The 21,056-nt window shown below is 48.7% G+C and overlaps 1 protein-coding gene across 1 annotated transcript; it reads left to right on the top strand.

Moving 5' to 3' along the window:
* Positions 1 to 7,063: 7,063 nt before the first annotated feature.
* STING1 (stimulator of interferon response cGAMP interactor 1) lies at positions 7,064 to 13,399 on the top strand. The gene is made up of 7 exons (XM_004381062.2): positions 7,064 to 7,237; positions 7,741 to 7,967; positions 8,099 to 8,282; positions 8,538 to 8,646; positions 10,169 to 10,407; positions 11,062 to 11,248; positions 11,824 to 13,399. The coding sequence occupies exons 1-7, from the start codon at positions 7,229 to 7,231 to the stop codon at positions 12,030 to 12,032; spliced, it is 1,164 nt and encodes a 387-aa protein (XP_004381119.2). The 5' UTR covers positions 7,064 to 7,228; the 3' UTR covers positions 12,033 to 13,399.
* Positions 13,400 to 21,056: the final 7,657 nt, after the last annotated feature.

The raw sequence follows: 21,056 nt of genomic DNA, 5'->3' as shown, positions 1-21,056 counted from the left end.
GAAGTGATGACTAAAAGGTACAGGGTTTCTTTTTTTTTAATGTGATTTAGGTGAAAGTTTACAGAGCAAATTAGTTTCTCATTACACAGTTAATACGCAAATTGTTTTGTGACATTGGTTGCCAACCCCACGATGTGTCAACACTCTCCCCTTCTCCACCCCAGTTTCCCTGTTTCCATTCGTCCAGTTTTCCTGTTCCTTCCTGCCTTCTTGTCTTTGCTTTTGGGCTGCTGTGCCCATTAGTCTCATACTCATAACTGAATTATGAAGAACGTCCCTGTTGTGTGTTATTGTTGGTTCTATAGACCTGTCTAATCTTTGGCTGAAGAGTGAACCTCAGGAGTGACTTCAGTACTGAGTTAAGAGGATGTCTGGGGGCCATACTCTAGGGGGTTTCTCCAGTCTCTGTCAGACCAGCAAGCCTGGTCTTTCTGTGTGTGTGTGTGTGTGTGTGTGTGTGTGTGTGTGTGTGTGTGTGTGTGAATTTGACTTTTGTTCTACACTTTTCTCCTGCTCTGTCTGGGACCCTTTATTGTGATCCCTGCCAAAGCAGAAGGTAGTGGTAACTGAGCACCATCTAGTTGTTCTTGGCTCAGTCTGGTGGAGGTTGTGGTAATTGTGGTCCATTAGTCCTTTGGACTAATGTTTCCCTTGTGTCTTTGGTCTTCTTCATTCTTCTTTTCTCCAGTCGGGATGAGACCAGTAGGCGTATCATAGATGGCCACTAGTAGGCTTTTAAAATAACAGTCCCTACTCAACAAAGTCGAGTGTAGAACATTTTCTTTATAGACTATGTTATGCCAGTTGAGCTAGATGTCCCTCGAGACCATGGTCCCCAGCACTCAGCCCAGTAGCTCAGTCTCTCAGGGCGTTTGGATGTGTCTGTGAAGCTTCTATAACTTTGCCCTGGTCAAGTTGTGCTGACTTCCCCAGTATTGTGTACTGTCTTACACTTCACCAAAGTTACCACCTATCTACTATCTAGTTAGTGTTTTTCCCTCCTCACCCCGGCCCCCTCTCATAAGTGTTTCTTTTTGTGGTGATGAAAATATTTTAAAGTTGATTGTGGTGATGGTGGCACAACTCTGTGAACATACTAAAAACCACTGGATTGTACACTTTAAATGGGTTAATTGTGTGGTATGTGAATTATATCTCAATAAAACTTACAGAAACAAAATGAAACTGTAGATCTATCTACTCTGGTGACTCTCTTTCCAGGAAGATATGGGTCCATTTACTCCTTGAATGTACGGTAGCTCATGTACAGTATTTCACCTCTGATCATGCCATCATCTGGCCCCTATTTTCCCATCATGTCTACTAGGATATTGTCGTGTCTTTGAAAGACCGTGACACTCTGGTGGGTTCCATGATCAGGCAATGGAATCATAACAAGGGGGATACCTGCGTCAGATACAGAGCCATCTTTTGATGAGATCTCAAATTTCTGTGTTTGCAGTGAAGGTGACTTGAGTCCAAGGTAAAGACCAAGATAGCAGGACCTGGCAGCTAACACCAAGAGTATGATTGTCAATGGGATAATGATGGTGGTGATGGTGGTAGTGGTGATGATGATGATTACAACTAGCAATTACCGACCATTTATAAGAAGTCAGTCCTACGCCTGCATGGTTTCATTCCATCCTCATGCAGTTAAAAGGCATTATCGTCCCCATTTTAGGTATGAGGAAACTGAAACTCACAGAGGTTAAATAACTGGGCCCAGGTTACACAGCTAGGAGAGACACAAGCCAGATTGGTTCCCAGGTCTACTAGAGTCAACTGGTATTAAAATCCCCCCAATCTCCCTCTTCTAGCAGGATTTAGGGACATTGGTGTTATGTGGGCAAGGAGTGGTGCCTTAGAGGCCAAAAGCCTTCCATCCCATCCATACCCCTGAACAAGGATCCCCTGAATGAGTGCTTAGGGGTTTATTTCTTTCCCAGGCACACCAATGACTAGTTTCAGGGAAGACTCTTGGGAGCTATTGCTGGGTTAGAAATAGAAGGGAAAGCCAGCCCAGATCAGTGTTTCCAGGGTGCCTGAAAAGAAGAAGCAACTGCCAGGAAGTGAGGAGGAGACCCCAAGGGCAGGCTGTGGAGCAGAGTGTTAGCACTCAGCGACATTGGCCTGAGGGCAGCAGCCTGTGAGCAGGGCAGTCTGGATCCTAGCCCTAACTTCCCTCTGTGGCCCCCAGCTTCCTCCTCAAATGACCAGATGGTCAGTGTCTTAGTCATCTAGTGCTGCTCTAACAGAAGTACCACGAGTGGGTTGTTTTAACAAAGAGAAGTTTATTCTGTCACAGTCCAGCAGGCTACAAGTCCAAATTCAGGGTATCAGCTCCAGGGGAATGCTTTCTCTGTCGGCTCTGGAGGAAGGTCCCCATCATCAAGCTTCTCTTGGTCTGGGAGCTTCTCTGTGTAGGAACCTCAGGTCCAAAGGACACACTCTGCTCCCGGCACTGCCTTCTTGGTGGTATGAGCTTCCTCTGTGTCTCTGCTCACTTCTCTCTTTTATGTCTCAAAAGAGATTGCATTAAGACACTATCTAATCTTGTAAACCTCATCAGTATAACCTCATCACAGTGATAAAATTTACAACACATATGGAGATCACATATAACCTCATCATAGTGATAGAGTTTACAACACATAAGGAAATCACATCAGATTACACAATCATACAATACTGGAATCATGACCCAGACAAGTTGACAGATATTTTGGGGGGACACAATTCAATCCATGACAGTCAGTCTAGAAGATCTGAGAGGCCCTTGACTGTCAGTACAGCTGATCTGTCTGAGTGTTGAGGACATTCCCATGCATGCAGTTGTCTTGAAGCTTCCCAGGCCCTGAGGTCCTGGCCACAACCCACAAGGTTCCTATCCACTCACCAGACCCTTCTTATACCACAGACCCCCAACATACTTACATACTCCAGCCACACCAGCCATCTCTCTGTCGCTCCACAGGCCAAGCTCCTTGCCACCCCAGGACCTCTTGTATGTGCTGCTCCTTTCAGAATGTTCTATACCTTTCCATACTTTTTCCAAACTTAGCTTAAGTATCACTTCTTCAGGTTCCCCTCAGACTAGCAACCGGAATGCATTCTTCTTAATTATTGCCAGGCTTATAGTTAATTACTTACTTGTACAGCTATGTAATGCCCATTTCTCCCATCCTGTCATGTTCACCAGCCTTGCTATCCTATGCCCTGAACACAGTGGGAAGTCAGTACACATGTATGTGGAATGCATGAAAGAAAGGTGTGGGAAAACTCCTTGGCCTGACATTTGGAGCCCCAGACAGTGGGACCTCTGTTCCCTCAGCAGCCTTCTCTGCCTCTACCACCTTATAGGACCTTTCTCTTCAGTCAGACCAGGCCGGACTATGAACTGGACCCCCACTCACCAGGCTCTGAATGGCCTCTCTGGCCTCATCTTACTCATCAGCCAGACCACATCTTACTCTTCCTGGATGACCCAAGCCTGTGTGTTCTGTGCCTGCAAGGCCTCCATTAGAGCAGATTCAAACTCAGGGAAATGAACCCAGAGCAGGAGCAGGTAGGGCATCAGGGAGAGGACAGAGGGGAGCTGAAGGAGGTCCCAAGGCTGAGGCAATGTTGAAATTTTTTTATCTTTATAGCATACTGTAACTATGTTCAATGCAGATGAAAAACCCTAGAAAACATAATGAGCAAGAAGGGAAAAATATAATAAAAATCATCCATATTCCACTGCACAAGGTAATCATTGTTAGCATTTTGTCATATATCCTTCCATCCCTTTTTCATGTATATATTCATGTTAATGTATATGTTTTTAAAAATACAATGGTACTATTTTCTACTCTGCTTTTTTCAGTAATAAACATGTAATAAACAAGTTTAAGAGTTGATAAATATAAAGTTACATCATTTTTAGTGGCTGTCCAACATTCCACTGTAAGATAAACCATGATTTAGTTAACCAGTCCCCTATTGTTGGACATTTAGATAATTTTTAGTTTTTCTTTAGTGTAAACAACACTGCCACAAACATCCGAAAATGGGCACATTTGTGGCCTTTTCTGATTATTTCCTTCTGATGGATCCCTAGAAGTGGATTGCTAAGTCAGTGATTAAGTGTGTTTTTTAAGGCTTTTGATGCATCATGCCCACGTGATCTACAAGATGATGTTTCCTTCAAAGAAGGGTCTGGGTGAGGGGGTGTGATCGTTAAGGTTGTGTGTCAACTTGGCTGGGCCATGATACTCAGTGATTTGGCAGTTGTGATGTAGTTTGGCAGTCGTATGATAATGTAATCACTTCCATGATGAGATCTGATATAATGTGATCACCTCCATGATGAGATCTGCTGTGAGTAGTGAATCAGTTGAAAGGGAGTTTCCTTGGGGGTGTGGCCTGCATCCACTACAGGCAGATTTTCTGGTGGCAGTCAGTGGCTGTTTGGCATAACTAGGCCCTTGGGGCAGGCATGAAGCTGCCGGCTCCAGAGGATTCTGCTCAGCCCTTCTCTTGAGCAACTTTGACTTTCTTTGCAGTAACTGAGCCCTTGTCCATCTCAGGGGGCTCCTTTATGTGAGCCAATTGTAGGTGTCATGGATTGAATTATGTCCCCCCAAAAATGTGTGTATCAATTTGGCCGGGCCATGATTCCTGGTGTTGTGTGGTTTTCCTATATGTTGTAAATCCTGCCTCTATGATGTTAATGAGGGAGGATGGGCGGCAGTTGTGTTAGTAAGGCAGGACTCAGTCTACAAGACTGGACTGTATCCTGAGGCAATGTCTTGAGATATAAAAGACAGAAGTGAGCAGTGAGACAGGGGGGCCTCATACCATCAAGAAAGCAGTGCCGGGAGTAGAGCGAGTCCTTTGGACCTGGGTCCCTGCACAGAGAAGCTCCTAGTCCAGGAGAACACCAAAGAGAAGAAGGCCGACAGAGAGAAAAAGCCTTCCCCTGGAGTTGATGCCCTGAATTTGGACTGTTAGCCTATTTTAACTGTGAGGAAATAAACTTCTCTTGGTTAAAACCATCCACTTGTGGTATTTCTATTACAGCAGCACTAGATAACTAAGACAGTAGGGGAGCAAAAGTGTAGGGAATTCCCTCCATTCTTAGGAAACAATTTTCAAAAAAGGAATTTTCCAGGAAGCCTCATTGCTCCTGGGAAACCAGTGGCATCTATGAATGTTTTGTGTCTTCCTGTGTCTGGTTATGATATGGGGAAGGGTCCAGGCAAGGACCCTCTGACCTCAGCAAGTATGAACTACTACAGTGTGTGGGTGCCACCTCAGCCCCACTCCCCAGGCCTGTCCCCTGCCCTTGAATCCGCTTATCAGCTTGCCAGGGAGCAGCCAAAAACATCCGTTCACCCCACCACCACCCGCCACCCCAGGAAACTGTAAGCATGAAACTTGGTCCTGGCACCTTCCACCCCTTCCCATGAAATCAAGGCACAGAGCAAGTTGGCCTTTATAGAAACCCACCTGGCTTCAAGTCCACACTCCGTCACTTACTGTTACTGCAGTAACGCAGATTGGAGCCACCTGCCGCAATAGCCAATTCTGAGACAGGGGTGAGGTGAGCAGCAAGACATTTATTATATGTCCATATATAGGAGACAGAGGGGAATAGATTCCTCCAAAAAACCCGTCTCCCCCACTGGAGATGGGCTGAAGGCTTTTATAGGAACGGGATTATGGATCTTAGAAGTTTGTGTTAGTTTCCCCTTGAGGTGGTGATGTCTTAGATGAGTTAACCTTCTATTGGTATTCTTAGAGGTTATCTGGTGACATTCTTGGGGATTATCTGGCGACATCCTGCTTTTTCTTGTCACAAGATGGGTGCTTTGTTTGGTTTTTCATTCTTAGATCATTATCACTTGCTTTCCACCCTCCAGGGAGGAACATCGGTTAATGTTAAACCTTTTGCAGAGACTGGAACCCAAGGGATAAACAAAATCAGGAGACAATGTGGCGGTTAGCAATGGGGAGTAAATAATAGTGAGCCGGGCCTATGCAGCCTCTTCCATTACTAGCTTTGGGATCTTGGGCAAGTTACTTCACCTCACTGAGCCTCAGATCACCCATCCTTAAAACAGGGATAGTATTATACCTACCAGACAGAGTGGCTGTCAGAGTATTAAATGAAATAATATATGTAAACACTTGGCATAGTGTCTGGAGTACGGTAAGCACTTTATTATTATGATTATCTGCCAGCCGTTTATGGCTGGAACCACTGGGTTCTCGCTGAGAAGTCACAGGTGTGGCCACTTCCTGTAAGAGGAAAAGCCCCACTCCTCTGCAAGCCTCCTGCTCCTACAGAGCTCTTTCCTAGAAAGACTCTGGTTACAGGAAATTACTTTGTTCATTTTCCCTGCCTTTTTCTTTTTTTTAATTTTTTTTTAATTGTACTTTAGGTGAAGGTTTACGGAACAAATAGTTTCTCACTAAACAGTCAGTACACATATTGTTTTATGACATTGGTTAACAACCCCACGACATGTCAACATTGTCGCTTCTCGACCTTGGAGGACCTTTTTTTTTTTGGTGAAAATATACACAGCCAAAGTTACACCATTTCAAAAGTTTCTACTGTACAATTCAGTGGCATCGATTACGTTCTTCCAGTTGTGCTGCTATTCTCACTATCCTTTTCCAAATTCCATGACCGTTGTCTTCAACTCACTATCCCCTAGGCTTCCCATCAAAACTTTTTCAGTTGCTGTTGTCAACTTGATCTCACATAGATAATTTCCCTGCCTTTTTCTTGATTTCACAGGCTTTAGAAAAAAATATGCATCTGGGGCTTGAGGGGAGCTCGGTGTTCAGGGTTGTGGGTATAGGTAAGTGTGAGTGAGTTTCGGAATACCCTCAGTTTTGGAGTAGCAAAGGGGAATGGAACGGGGGATGGGGGCGGACAGCGGCTTGGAGGGAGCCTTCTCAAGCCGTACGCTCCACCCCCAGACTCAGGCACAGCTCAATGGGTCCTTGTGGGGAGGGCTGTTCCTCCCTCTCTGGGAGCAGGAAGTGTCTCCCTCCCCATCACACCCAAAGCCGCGGTCTGGTGAGTCACCAGGGCTGCAGTGTTGTGAGGAAAACTAGTTTATTTTAATGTTTCATTTTCAGGCTGTGCCTAGAGAAGCCGTCCTTGGTCGCGGGGAGCTGTTGAGCCTGGCCTCCCCTCCCTGTCATTTTCCAGAAGTAACCTGTGGTCGGGATGGTGGAGGTAAGACCAGGAACAGCTCAGTTGGAGCTCGAAGGCCGAGGAGGGGAGGGGGACCAGGTACCCAGAAGTGAGTGGGCACCTTCTGACTGCCCTGCCCCCACTCCTTGAACTCTGCTTTTCCATTTTGCTGACTAAGGTCCCTGCTGAGGGGGATTCTGGAGGAGGGGAGCCCAAGCCCCAAGGGTCCCTGGGTGGGTAGGTCCTGCATAGGACACTTTCAGGTCTGGGTCTGGGTCAGTCTGTTTCTTCACAACAGCTGTGGTCTCACTGGGAGTTCAGTGGGGCATGTATGCACTTCTCCACCTGCTCTGCTTTCTCTAAACCTCTCCTGGACAGGAGCTCTGGGATGGTGTATGTCCAGCCTGTCCACTATAGGTGTCTCCAAGACCAGCCTCTGGGTATAGGTAGACACTAGGGAAAGGGAGAGCTGTGGGGGATGGTGCCCAGCCAGGAGGTTGGTCCTGGGAAAGCAGGAAAGTGAGTGGGTTTCTTGGTGCCCACAGATGCCTCATTCAAGCCTGCATCCGTCCATTCCACGGCACAGGGGTCATGGGATCCAGAAGGCAGCCTTTGTCCTGCTGGTTGCCTGCCTAGTGGCCCTTTGGGAGCTAGGGGAGCCACCAGGCCACACTCTCCAGTGGCTGGTATGCCAACTAGCCTCCCTGCAGCTGGGGCTATTGCTAAAGGTGATCTGCAGTCTGGCTGAGGAGCTATGTCATGTCCATTCCAGGTGACTCTTCAGTACTTGTGGTGGTGATTGGGTACACAACACGTGTTACTCCCTTGACCCCTCGCCCTGCCCCTCCTTGAACTTCTCTGACTGAGCTGGGCTGGGGTCTGGGGCTTGGCTGTCACCTGCAGGTACCAGAGCAGCTACTGGAGGGCTGTGCGAGCCTGCATGGGCTGCCCCATCCGCCGTGGAGCCCTGCTGCTGCTGTCCTGCTATTTCTACTTCTGCTTCCCAAATATGGCTGACCTGCCCCTCACTTGGACACTTGCCCTCTTGGGCCTCTTGCAGGCAATGAACATCCTCCTGAGCCTCCAGGTATGACACAGTGGAAGGGGGATGGTCTGGCAAAGTGGGGGCTCTGGCTAGTGTGACCTGCATGAAGCTCAGTACTGGGAGTGGGGACAGGCAAGCTCTGGGACTAGTTAAAGGGTTGGAGTCCTTGGAGTGGAGCCTATAATGTCCTGGAACAGTAGGTTCAGCGATGGCAGAGAAGGGAGCGAGTCAGCAGTAGGTTGGAAAGCCTTCTTGGAAGCTTCATGGAGGCCCCCAGCCCCACCCTACTGTCCACAGGGCCTGACCCCAGCTGAGATCTCTGCGATCTGTGAAAAAAGGAACCTCAACGTGGCCCATGGGCTGGCATGGTCATATTACATTGGATACCTTCGGCTGATCCTGCCAGGTGGGCCATCCCCTTTCCCCCCATTTCTAGACCTACCAGACAGACGATAATATACACAGCCTTTTGTGCTTCCAGAACTCACTGTATTTTTCCAAAGTATTTTAATGTCAACCAAATCATTTGATTCCCAAAGCATCCCTGTGGGCATGAAGGATGTTAATATTGTGCCTGGTTTACAGTAAGGAATAGAGGCTCAGAGCCATTAAGTGACTTGCCCAAGGTCACCCATAAATTCTTTTAATAATTGTCTACTGTGTGCTTTGTATCCTCCATGTGCATTTTCTTTTTAAATTCACACTCTGTGAGGAAGGGATAATCACCACCCTATTTTACAGATTAGAAAATTACGGTTTCAAGAAGTAAAGTAACTTGTCCAAAGTCACATAGCTGTGTGTGTCTCACTCACACACAGTGTGAGAAGACAGGATTTCAACCAGGTCTGTCCAGAGCCTGGACCCTTAATCACTCCACTATGGAATCCACATGTCTCATTCCTCTGACTTGCAGGCCCTCACTGCTGTCTTACCTTGACCACTGGGGCTTCAACTAGGAAGCTGGTCTGGAGTTAGAGCCCTGGCCCTGTGTACCCGGGATTCAGAGGCATGGGAGGGGGACATTTACCCCCGGGTGCAAGTCCAAGGGGAGGCCAGACAAGAGAAAGAATGACATTCCGAGGCACCACAAATATGAAAGGCGTCTGACTGAGGTAGCCAAACAAAAGGGAGAAAGGCGTTTCTGCTGACATGTTGCCGCTGTCAATGTCTATACATCTTGAAATTGGTGGGGTGGGTGGGGGGGTACAATTTAGAGATTGCTCTTGTGTGCTCATTACCCTTACTATGCCCCTACTGAGAATTCTACCTCCCCAGGCCCTGTCTGCCCCTCAGAGCCCTGAAGGCTGTGGTGGGAAGGAGTGGGGCTGACACAGAAATCTGGGGAAAGGAGATGTGAGGGAGGAAGAGCTCCTTTGGTAGGGAGAAGGGTGGTGGTGATGCATGGGGGATGGTGAGGATTCCTGGATGCTCTGCCCCTCCTGGCCTCTTGTTGTTGTTGAGAATATACGCAGAAGAACATTCACCAATTCAGCAATTTCTACATGTACCATTCAGTAACACTGATTACATTTTTCAAGTTGTACAACCACTCTCACCTTCCTTTTCCAAATTGTTCCTCCTCTATTAACATAAACTCGCTGCCCGCTAAGTTTCCTATCTAATCTTTCCAGTTGCTGTTGTCAGTTTGATCCCATATAAGTAGTTCTTAAAAGAGCACAATGCTTATGGCAGACATTCTTTACTAGTTAAGCTAAACTATTGTTTGGTTTAAAGAAGACTTCAGGGAATATTTTTGGTTTAAGGTTTAAGGTTCCCTCCTGGCCTCTTATACAATGACAGTGGACTGGATCCTTGGTTCTTTTGCACCCACACATTGAGGGGACCAATGACCTGAGAGTCCTGGGTTAGGTGGGAGACAGGACTAGTAGGAATTATTGCTCTTCTGCTCTTGGGCCTCCCCATTCCAGGGCTCCAGGACCGAATCAGAATTTATAATCTGCAACACAACAACATGCTACGGGGTACAGGGAGCCAGCGGCTACACATCCTCTTCCCATTGGACTGCGGGGTGCCTAATGACCTAAGTGTGGCTGACGCCAACATTCGCTTCCTGCAGAAGCTGCCCCAGCAGAGCGCTGACTGTGCTGGCATCAAGGGCCGGGTCTACACCAACAGCGTCTACCAGCTCCTGGAGCATGGACAGCCGGTGAACATGCAGGGAGGTGGGGCCGCAGGGCCCAGGGCCAAGCACTGACGAAAATCACTGCCCTTCTGGGAGCCTTAGTTTCCCCAGTTGGTCCCAGGCCTGGGCAAGATTCAGCTAGGAATGACGATAATGTTGACAAATAACATTTATTGAGCGCTTACTGCATGCCAGACACTATTCTTCCTATGACCACCTCATTGAAACTTCACCACCACTTTACAGATGAGGAAACTGAGATTTAGAGAGGCTGCCAGAAAGTGAGCAATTTCAGCCTGTGTATACCATGCTCTTAACCATAAAGCTCCTCTAGCTGAAGGCTGTGAGAATGTCTGAAGGATTTCTCATGTGTGAGAGGAATCCAGAGTTGAACCTCAGAGCCCAGACTCGATTTTCAGCTGGAGCTCTATGCGCCCTGGGATTTTAGAATGAGGATCTGTGAAGTGTTAATTGAGCCCAGTCCTGGACTTAATTTTGGGAGTGGGGGGTGTTCAGAGGCAAAGACAGACTAGACAGCAGGGACCTCCTCAGGACAGCCACCTCCCAGGACTCCATCGCTGCGTACTGAAAAAGTAGGGCCCCAGACCGTGCCCCTGGGGTCTAGGGTCTGGCTGCCTGGCCCTTTCCTTACTCTGGTCTTCCTCTCATCTTCTCCAGGCAGGCATCTGTGTCCTGGAGTATGCCACTCCGTTGCAGACCCTGTTTGCCATGTCACAGGATGGCCGAGCTGGCTTTAGCCGGGAGGATCGGCTTGAGCAGGCCAAACTCTTCTGCCGGACACTTGAGGACATCCTGGCAGATGCCCCAGAATATCAGAACAACTGCCGCCTCATTGTCTACCAGGGTGAGGGGCTGGTAGGCTGGAGGGTGGGAGGAGTCAGGGGTCCCAGGGTTCCCCACGGGGTCAGAAGGAGCTATGGCAGTGCTTTGACCCAGGCCTTACCTGAGGTCAGGGCATTCAAGCTCTGCCTGTTTCTCCCCTGGGAGAGGCCCCCACCTCCCTGCCCCAGCATATTTGATTGCTTTCTGAGGTCTTTGGCCATAGACCCTGGGTAGAGCTTGAACAGTTAGGCTCTAGGGTGCCCCTCACTTTATCTAAGGATGCCAGAGGAAGCAGAAAAGCCCTAGGACAGGGTGTACAGAGCACAGGTATAGGAGTCAGGAGACAGGCTGCAGCCTCAACTCTGCCATTCTCTTGCTATGTGACCTTGGGCAGGTCTCTGCCCCTCTCCGGGCATCATCTCTAGAAGTGAGAGGGTAGGATTCCATACCTCTAAAACCACTTATAACTCTAGGATTCCATGAAATTCTAGTCCCAATAGCGGGGTGGGAGGAGTGTCTTCTGAGCAAGTCCTCTGGATATATTCTAGTGGGAATGTGTGAGGTCCTCACCTTACTCTCCCCACACGCCCCTTCCAGAGTCTGCAGAGGGAAGCAGCTTCTCGCTGTCCCAGGAAATTCTCCGGCACCTGCGGCAGGAGGAAAGGGAGGAGGTTACTGTGGGCAGTGTGGGGACCTCGGTGGTGCCCAGTCCCTCCTCGCCTAGTACCTCCTCACTGTCCCAAGAGCCCAAGCTCCTCATTAGTGGCATGGAACAACCTCTGCCCCTCCGCACAGATGTCTTCTGAGACCCAGAGTCACCTTGTCTAAGCCTCAAGTGATCCCCAAGATTCTGAACTGGGACTTTCTTCAGCAGCTGAAGGTCCAGCAGAGCCATTTCCTTCTACAGGGGGCCATGCAGAGAAGAGCTCTGGACTTGACATCCAAAGATGAGTCCTACGACCTTGGGCAAGTCTTTTCATCTCTCTGAGCCTCAGTGTCTTCATCTATGAAATGGGATTATAATTATTTCCCTTCCTACCTCACAAGGTTGTTGTGAGGACTATCAGTGTATAAGTTTTTTGTAAACTCTAAATACTAGGTAAACTTAAGAGATGTGGCAGGTGTCTTCTATTTGACCCTCCAGACCTACTCTTCACCTTTCTCCACATCCTCTGGCTCAGGATGCTGACCTGTCTGGACAGCATCAATGGGCTCCCTTGCCCTCTGGCTCCTGGTCATGTTCAGTCAGTAGGGAGTCCCAGCAGGAGATGGGTAGAAGGAGAAGGGTGAGGTTGGGAGATTTATTCAGGCTCCTCCCTGCAGTATCAAGGTCCCTGTTGGCTTTCTGCGTTCTGGACCTAAAGTCATAACTCCTGTTGGGCAACCATCTCTGTAAAATCCTGTCTACATCCAGGTTCCAGTAACCGGTTCCTCTCCTCGCCCTTTCAGGCCCAGGGGTGGTATTTATCTCCACTGATGTTCATCCTGGAATACTCATCTCACCTTGTCCTCATCCCTTCTCTTTCTAAATAATCTTTTTTTTAAACATTCCTCAGATCACCCAATAACCAAATACACTTGCATATACATGCTTCCTTGTACACCTCCTCATCCTAGTACAGGGCAGTGGAGTGGTGAGTGTCATTCAGTGTGGACAGAGCCCACCAGCTGCACTGAGGGCATAGAGCTGGGCAACATCCCCAACTCCACTTGCTCTTTCAGTGCCTTGTCTCCATTGGGATGCTTCAGGGACAGGAACGGTTCAAGGGCTGGGCCAGAGCCAGCACAGCAGATACCATGAGAGATACACAGCTTGTCCTGGGCAAGAGGCTGCTCAAAGGAGCAGGGGTCACTTAAGAAATGTCCCCAGATAAGAGAGTCAGCGAAGGGATAAGGGGGGAAGGGAACTTGTTTGAGAGATGGCACATATCCCAGGGGACCCTGGACAACACAGCCAGCCACCATACCATACCTGTGTCATCCTTGTTAGAACTGAGCCACTGCAACAACACTGTTGTGGGAAGGAGCACCCATCTGAGAGGGAAGGGAGCCCTTTCTACTAGTTCCACTGTTCCACCCAGGCTGGACTTTTTCCCTCCCTCCCACCTTTGTTTTTTATCACAAATGCTCAGTATGCATTTCTAAGTACAGCACCATTGTGCAGAAATGTTCCACACACAGATGCACATTTCCCAGAAGGACAGAGCCAAGGGAATAAACAAGGAAAAGTCCCCTCTTCTCCCCAACTGTCCCAGCCATCCTGCCCCCAAGGACCAAGGATCCTCCATCATCACACCTAGAAAACTCCCACGCCTAGAACCAAGCCCCAAATCAAGGGCCTCCCCAACGTGACCTTCCCCCACCCATCAGCATGGTGTTCAGGTTCCAATTCTGACTCTGCCACTTAGTATCTCTGTCCCCCTGGGTATCTTGATAAGCCTCAGTTTCCCTGACTATAAAATGGGGATAACAATGGCCCCTTCTCCCAAGGTTGTTGTGAGGAGCAATTGGGATATGTGTGTAGGTGCACAGATAAACCTGGTGCCCAGCGCATAGCTGGCCTACAAGGAGCAGCAGCTATTAACATTATAGCTGCCTCTCACCAGCCCCCAAGGAGGCAAGCCTGTCCTCTGCAGATAGTACAGTCCGCATCTCTGTTTCTTTCCATCTTCTGTTATTTCCCAGGCTCCCTGAAAGTGCCAGGGTCTCACCAAGGGCAGGACCCAGGGTTCACTTCTTGCCTTCAGGTATCCCCCAAGGTAAAGCACCCAAAATCCCTCCATAAATGTCTGTCTGCATGTTCCTGAATGTATGTGAATGGGATTCAGGGGTGCCAGGCAAAGGGGCGCCTTGCCAGAGAACCACCGGGAGGCTAAGCTTTGCCTTCCTGGCCTATTGCCTCTTCACCTCCTGGCTATATATCCCCATGGCCCTCCCCTTCCTGGTCCCCTCCTCACTCCTTCTTTCCCCAAACAAGCTCATGGAGCTCCTTTTCCTTTTTTGTTTTCCCAACAGCTGGAAGGTTCTGAGTCTTGGAAATGTCCTGCAATAAATTCTAGGCTGGTTCCAACAGGCTCACGCACACAGAAAGTGAGGGGTAATGAGAGTCTTCAAACTCCCTCTATCCCACCTTGGGAAAGCAAGACAGTCAGTGGTGGGGCCATTCAAAGCCAATCTTGGGAGCTATAAGTGGTGCTTGGGGCTTGCAAGGGCCTTGGAGGTTGTCTACAACCTAGGCCTGGGGCCCTGACAGACAAAGAGGTGCCCCCAGTTAGTAAGGAATATAGATTTTCCTTCCTTCCCTGAGTCCCAGAGAGTCTCAGAGAAGGCAGGACTCCTGGTTTCTTTACCTTGGTGCTCCCTGGCTGGGCCTCACAGGATCTGGTGGCTGGGAGGAAGGGCCTCTATGGGAGGCCTGTGACATCCATGTATGGGGTGTGGTGGGTGGTGGAATCTTCCAGGTTGGACTCACTTTGACACTAAATGGGAGGAGAGTATGTGCAAGGAGGAAGCAGGGACTCTGAGAAGGAGATTCAGGGTCTGGTGATCCCTGAAGAGGAGCTTTATGAGGGTGACTTTGGGCACTGGGGATGCTCACAGCAGCATGTCTCTGGGCAGTCTCTTCAAGCTTCTTTTATTTCTCCGGTCCACAAAAGAGCATTCTCCCCAAATATTCTGCTGAGAGGGCAGCGCCAGCTGAGTCCACGTGTGCCCCTCTGAAACCCTGATACCCAAGCCCCAGTTTGCCTCTGTCCTAATTCTCTGTCCATTTTCTTGTTCTGAATCAGGTCAGGCCAACTTTCCAACGTCTCCCTCCTACAGATATGTGATTTCATCGATGCTGGGCCTGGGCCCATCTGGAGCAGGGTAGTGGTCAGGGGCAGGAGTTCCCTGCTGGGCTTCTTTGTGACTGTTCTGGGGGCTCAGCATCCGCCAGTGGATGAGGTAGATGCCACCCTCTGGCTTTGGGGCTGATGGTTCTTTGAGGAGAGTGGCATGGCCCTGGTGCAGCCTTGGTCCAAAATGGACTGCCACTACAATACAGACTGCCAGCAAGACAAAGATGGTGACGATGATGGTGAGCTGGGGGAGCCCATCCCCTTGAGGGGTTCCCCAGGCTCCACCCAGCACCTCTGGAAGCTGCTTCTGGGGCTCCTGCCCCAATGAGCTGTTCACAGCTGGAGAAGGCCAGAGGTAGTGGCAAACCTGGGAGGGGAGTGACAGAGAGAGAGGGTGACATGGGCAAGTACACACAGAAAAAGACCAAAATAGAGACAGAAACTTAAAGGGAACTGAGAGAGACTCAGGAAGAGACAGAGAGGAAGAGAGACAAAGATAGACAAAGAGCCAGAGTAAAGACATGGAGAGAGAGACAAAACAAAGACAAAAAAAAACAGAGTAGACACACAGCAAGAGAAAGGATCAAAGTCAGACAGAAAGGGATACAGAGGGAGAGAAAGATACAAAGAGAAAAAAGAAAAAGAGAGTTAAAGAGAGACATAAAAAAAGATGGACAGATGGATGGATAGATAGAGACAGAGACAGAAAAAAAAAACAGTCAGGGAGACAACAGTGTACAAAAAGGACAAAGAGAGAGGCTTCATTACAGCCTGATGTATAGGGTTGGGTCTCCCAATTCCCCTCCTATGGCCCCTTATTCCCAGGTTCCCAGCAAAGTTCCTAAACAGATCTTGTGTCAGCAATCTTAGCACGCTATGGGCTGCTGTCCCATGGCCTGGGCAGTGGGCAGTGAGCAGCTGCTTTATAAAGCGCAGAAAAAAGGAGTCATTGTGCAGTCTCCTAGGCTCCCCATACTCCTCACTCACATGGAAGGAGTGGAGTGCTACCCTGGGAGAAGGGGGAGAAGAAGAAGAGGACATGAACCCCAGAAGCTTGGGGTGAAACAAGGGGGATGCCTTATCTCATCATCTCCCCCCTCACCCCAGGTCTCAGGATCAGGTTCAGGGAGCTTGGAGGGGAGGGGATGCCCAGTATGGATTCCTGGCTCTGCCCAAGACTTATTGAGGAGATCCTGTGCCACCTGAGGTTCATGATTCCTACCCAAAGCTGGGGTTCATGATCTCTATCTCTGTCCCCACCCTGCTGGGTTTTGGGTTGGGGTAGAGGGTTGCAGTGAAGGTTGGGGTGGGGATGGGGTTGCAGTGAAGGTGGGCAGTGGAGGAGAATGCAGTGAAGGTGGCAAAACCTCCAAACTGTAAACTCCAGAGCAGGTGAGACCACCACAGGCTCAAGAAACTTTCTCTCCCTAGCCTCCCCCTCCCCCACTGCACCATCCAGGAGTACACTCTATGGGGTGGACCCTCCAACACTGAGCTCTCAGCCTGGCCCTCCCTATGAGTAGGCAGCGGGAGTCCAGGAGAGGCTGTCCAGGACAGACCCATTCCTTTAGTCCCTCAGTTACACCATCTACCCCATCCCACCCCCAACACGTGTCCCATGACACTTGGAAAGCCCAAACACCCCCCACTCCCACCCCTCCCCCCACGACTCTGAGACTCTTAGGGGCCCTGCCCAGAGCTCTCAAGCCAGGGTGTGGGGAAGCAGTTCCGCATGTACAGGGGAAAAAGGGAAGCCCAGGCTGGTGAAAGGCTTGGGGCCCCTTCAGGGAGTTCGGCCAGCCTGCAGGAAGGGGTGAGGGGAGAGTCTACCTGGTGCATTGTCCAGCCAGCAGAGGACTCCCTTAGGACAGGTAGCAGCCGCCAAAAGAGAGCTGGTTGCCTGGCTCAGCCCTGAGGTGGAGCTGCCACGTCTGCGGGTCACACACCCTCTGCATATACCCAGACTGCTCTCTCCCACGCTTTCACTTCCGGAACTTCTGGGCTACCCTGGGCCCAGCCCCCTCACTCTGATAGTACCTTGCTCTTACTCCTTGGTACCTCCATTCATGCACTCTGCTGGCTTCAGGAGCCTGGGTGGCCTGCCCATCCCTCCTCCACAGATCCCAGATACCTGGGTGGTCTCCCCACCTTCATCCTGCCCCATCCCTTCCCCCTAGGACAAGCCGACCCCACCCCAACCAATTTCCTGAAGTCATTGACCTTTGGCCCCTTTTTAAAAAAAATTAAATATCTCAAACACACTGGAAAGTATATAATATAATAAGTCTCTGCTGCCCAGCCATCATCTCTGTTCATCTCTTACCATTTTGCTATTTTTATTTTAAAAAATTTTAAGAACTAAAGTGTTACAAATAAAATCAAAGCTCGCACTCCGTGATCACTCTCCTCCTTCTTATCCCAGGGATGCAAAGCATTCTTTTCCCTTGTTGTAGGGGAAAAACAACCTAAAGTTGAATAAAGCAAAAAGAAAGTTTTATTCGGCATATATTCAAAAAGGCAAAAGTGGGAAACAGACAACCATGCTGCCAGAGCCATGTCTGCCCGAGTCCAAGGAAATATCACAGAATAGACAAAAGTGGGAAAACGGACAGGCATGTTGGTAGAGCCATGTCTGCCCAAGTCCAAAGAATATCACAGAATAGGCAAGAATGGGAAAACGGACAAGCATGCTGCCACAGCCATGTCTGCCCGAGTCCAAAGAACAGTTACAGAGCCATCAGTATATATTAACATTACAAATGAGCAAAACCATTGAAAGCTTAGCCTTTCCAGATTGGCTAGCAACTGTGATCCTACATTTTGAATTGTCTTTCTTAACAGTCATCGGTACAGGTCTCAGTAACGACAGTCTGGAGGGTCTTCATTGGTCCAACAAATTTCTGTTCACTAACTGCTAATAGAAAAAGATAAGAGTGGAAAGTCTTTTGTGTTGTGTTTGATAGGCTTTATGTGAAAGTTTCCCTAAAAGATATTTTCCAAGATTATCTTAGCTATTGTCTTTATACCTCAGGGCCCAGTCGATGTGTACTTGTGAGTCCTTGTGAGCCCAGCTCCAGCTGGGTCACATTCTCTATGCTCAAGGAGAGGGAATAAATGATTCTAATATTAATTTCCTAAATCACCCTTTAGATTTCTTTCACCTTTGGTTTTCTACAAATATGAATTATTTATGTGTCCCTGGGTGGTGCAAACGGTTAACACGCTCAGCTCCTAACCAAAAAGTTGGAGGTTTGAGTCCACCCAGAGGTGCCTCAGAAGAAAGTCCTGGTGATCTACTTCTGAAAAATCAGCCAGTGAAAACCCTATGGAGCACAGTTCTACTCTGACAAACATGAGTCAATTGACTCCACAGCAATTGGAAAGAAAAATGTCTCTTTGTATCACCGGTCTCTCCTCTCTCTGGAGATAGTTTTTAAAACATAATTTTTGGCCCCAGCTGACTCCATCCGTTCATTCTGTCCCTTGCTCCACAGGTATCACTCCCATTTCAGCTGGGCCAGAAGACCCTCTGGGAGCTCCGCTCATCCAGTGGCTTGATCTCACGGGGCAGGATGTGTAGCCTCCTGGCTCCTTCTCTCTCAGCCAAGCTGCCGCGTACTCTGACACCCTGACAATTCAGGGACCCCCACTCAGACCTCCAAGCTCACTTGAGCAATGCTGGGCTGCTGACCTGCCCTAAGAAGTGAGTGAGACCAGTGGGGCAGTTGGGGGCTGGCCTTAAAGCCCCCAGGCTGACCCCCTCTCAATACAAAGAAAGGCTATAGTCATTCTCTGCCTCCCACCTGGGCCCACTTAGAAGTCGGTCTGAGGGAATCTGGACTCTGCCACAAGTCCAAGGCTTCTGCCACTGCTGTTTGCCTCCTGCCTTCTCAACACACATGGCCCATTGCTCTAACAGACACCTCCAGTGGGGCTCCCAGACCCTTAGTCCAAAAGCCCAATTTCCGATCCTCTGATGGCTAATTATTCCTCTCTTTCCCTCTTTCACCAGTTCTGGATTTATCTCCCAAAGGGCTTCAGAAGGGGTTAAAAAACAAACAAACAAAAAAACCCGTTGCCAATGAGTCCGATTCATAGCAACCCTGTAGGACAGAGTAGAACTGCTGCATAAGTTTCCAAGGAGCAGCTGGTGGATTTGAGCTGCCGACCTTTTGGTTAGTAGCTGAGCTCTTAACCACTGTGCCACGAGGACTCCTCAGAAAGGGTGAGGGAGTGGAATTTCTGGAAACAGACTACTGTCCCAGCCTTCTCTTTCACTTTCCCATCTTCACACTCACTGTTGTAAGCTGCTCTTCCTTCATTCCCACTGTCAAAACTATAACCACCTTTTATGGCTTAGTTCAAGTGTCACCTCCTCCAGGAATGTATTCTTCAGCGCACTACACTTGAGTAGCTTTCTTCCTTTTTCTTAAACCCTGTAGCAGTATCTTCCTTACCACACTCCTAACATTTGTTATACTTTGCCTTACATTACAGGTGTGTGGGTGCTTATTTTCCCCCTATCTAGGCTGCGAACCCCATGAGGGCAGGGACTATGTCTCGCTGCCCTCTGCATCCCAGAGTCTATCACCATGCCTGCTACTACACAGCAGGTGCCCTACATCCCGTCCTTATTCCTAGAGACACACAGAGAGCACCTGTACCTAGGGGGAGGGCACTTCTGAGCCAGGATGAAGTGTTACTGACTCACTTCCGCTCTCTCTTTTTGGCTTTTTGTCTCATGGAGCCTCTTAGGGTGGATTCAGGGGACTGAAATGATCGGAGAAAAAAAACCTGCTCTTAGTTCACAAAGAGGACAAGCCCTGGGTTTTGAGACTAGAGTGCTAGAACCAAGGATGAAAAGACCCTGAGTCTTCCCACTGCCACCCTTTAGGGCTGGAGGCCCAGTCCTCAGTTCTGTACACCAGGGTCACTTTTCTTTTGCAACTCTCCAGGGGAGGGTGGAAGGGGCTCTGTTGGCCTAAGAAAGGCAAAGAGGGGCCCTTCTTCCCTCACATTGCCCCAACTGAAAGAGATTAGGGTTAGGGGTCTAAGAAGGGAGCTGAAGGAGAGGGACCTGTTGGGTCATCCTGAGCAGACCCCAGGAGGGTTGCCATGGTAGATGTCAGGGAAGTCTGAAAGCCAGGTGATTTTCTGGGTCCATCTTAAGCCTGCTGGGGATATGTCAGGAGCAAGGGCTGCCCACCTCAACCTCACCCCACTTCTAGCCTTCTTGTGAAAAACAATAGGTCTATAAGAGGTATGGGGTTTCTTTTTGGGGTTAATGAAAAATGTTCTAAAATTGATTGTGGCGATGCTTGCACAACTCTGTGGTTATACTAAAAGCCATTGAATTATACACTTTAAATGGGTAAATTGTATGGTATGTAAATTATATCTCAGTAAAGCTGATTAAAAAAAAAAAACCACAATGAAATACACACCTATTAGAACGGCTAAACCAAAAACAACAACAAAAAAGCTATAGGCTTGTAGCTGTACGTGGTAGTATCAGTCATAAAAGGAAAAACTGGAAGTAGCTTAAATGTTCAAAACAAGGTGTGGTGAAATGAGTTCCTTTATGTAGTAGTCTTTTGCCTTGGTTCTTTGGAAAAACAGTTTGAGAAATTTTCCCCCAAACCATAAGCAGTTACCTTTGCCCTAGTTTTCTACCCCAGACGGTTTGTTACTTTTGTCCAAGTTGATTGACATTTCCTGGATAAACTGTAAACAACTTATGGTTTGATACAGTTTGTCTGGTCCTGGGTCCTGTGATTGGTATGCACTTGGTCAGTAGACCACGCAAATGAAATGTCTGTAGCCTACTATGCAAATGAAGTATCAGTGGCCTACCAAGAGGTGATTGGTCAGCTCATGGCCCTGGTTGGAGAACCATGCCTTGAAATTGATGAAGAGTTTGTGTATATATGCAGCCAACCCCACAGAGGTTTTTCAGACAGAAAGAAGCAGGAAGAGAAGCGGCAGAAAGAA

This window comes from Trichechus manatus, unplaced genomic scaffold (assembly GCF_000243295.1).
Source record: "Trichechus manatus latirostris isolate Lorelei unplaced genomic scaffold, TriManLat1.0 scaffold00080, whole genome shotgun sequence".
Lineage (NCBI taxonomy): Eukaryota > Metazoa > Chordata > Mammalia > Sirenia > Trichechidae > Trichechus > Trichechus manatus.
Note: the sequence above shows the minus strand (reverse complement) of the source record. Positions and strands in the feature narration are given on the sequence as shown.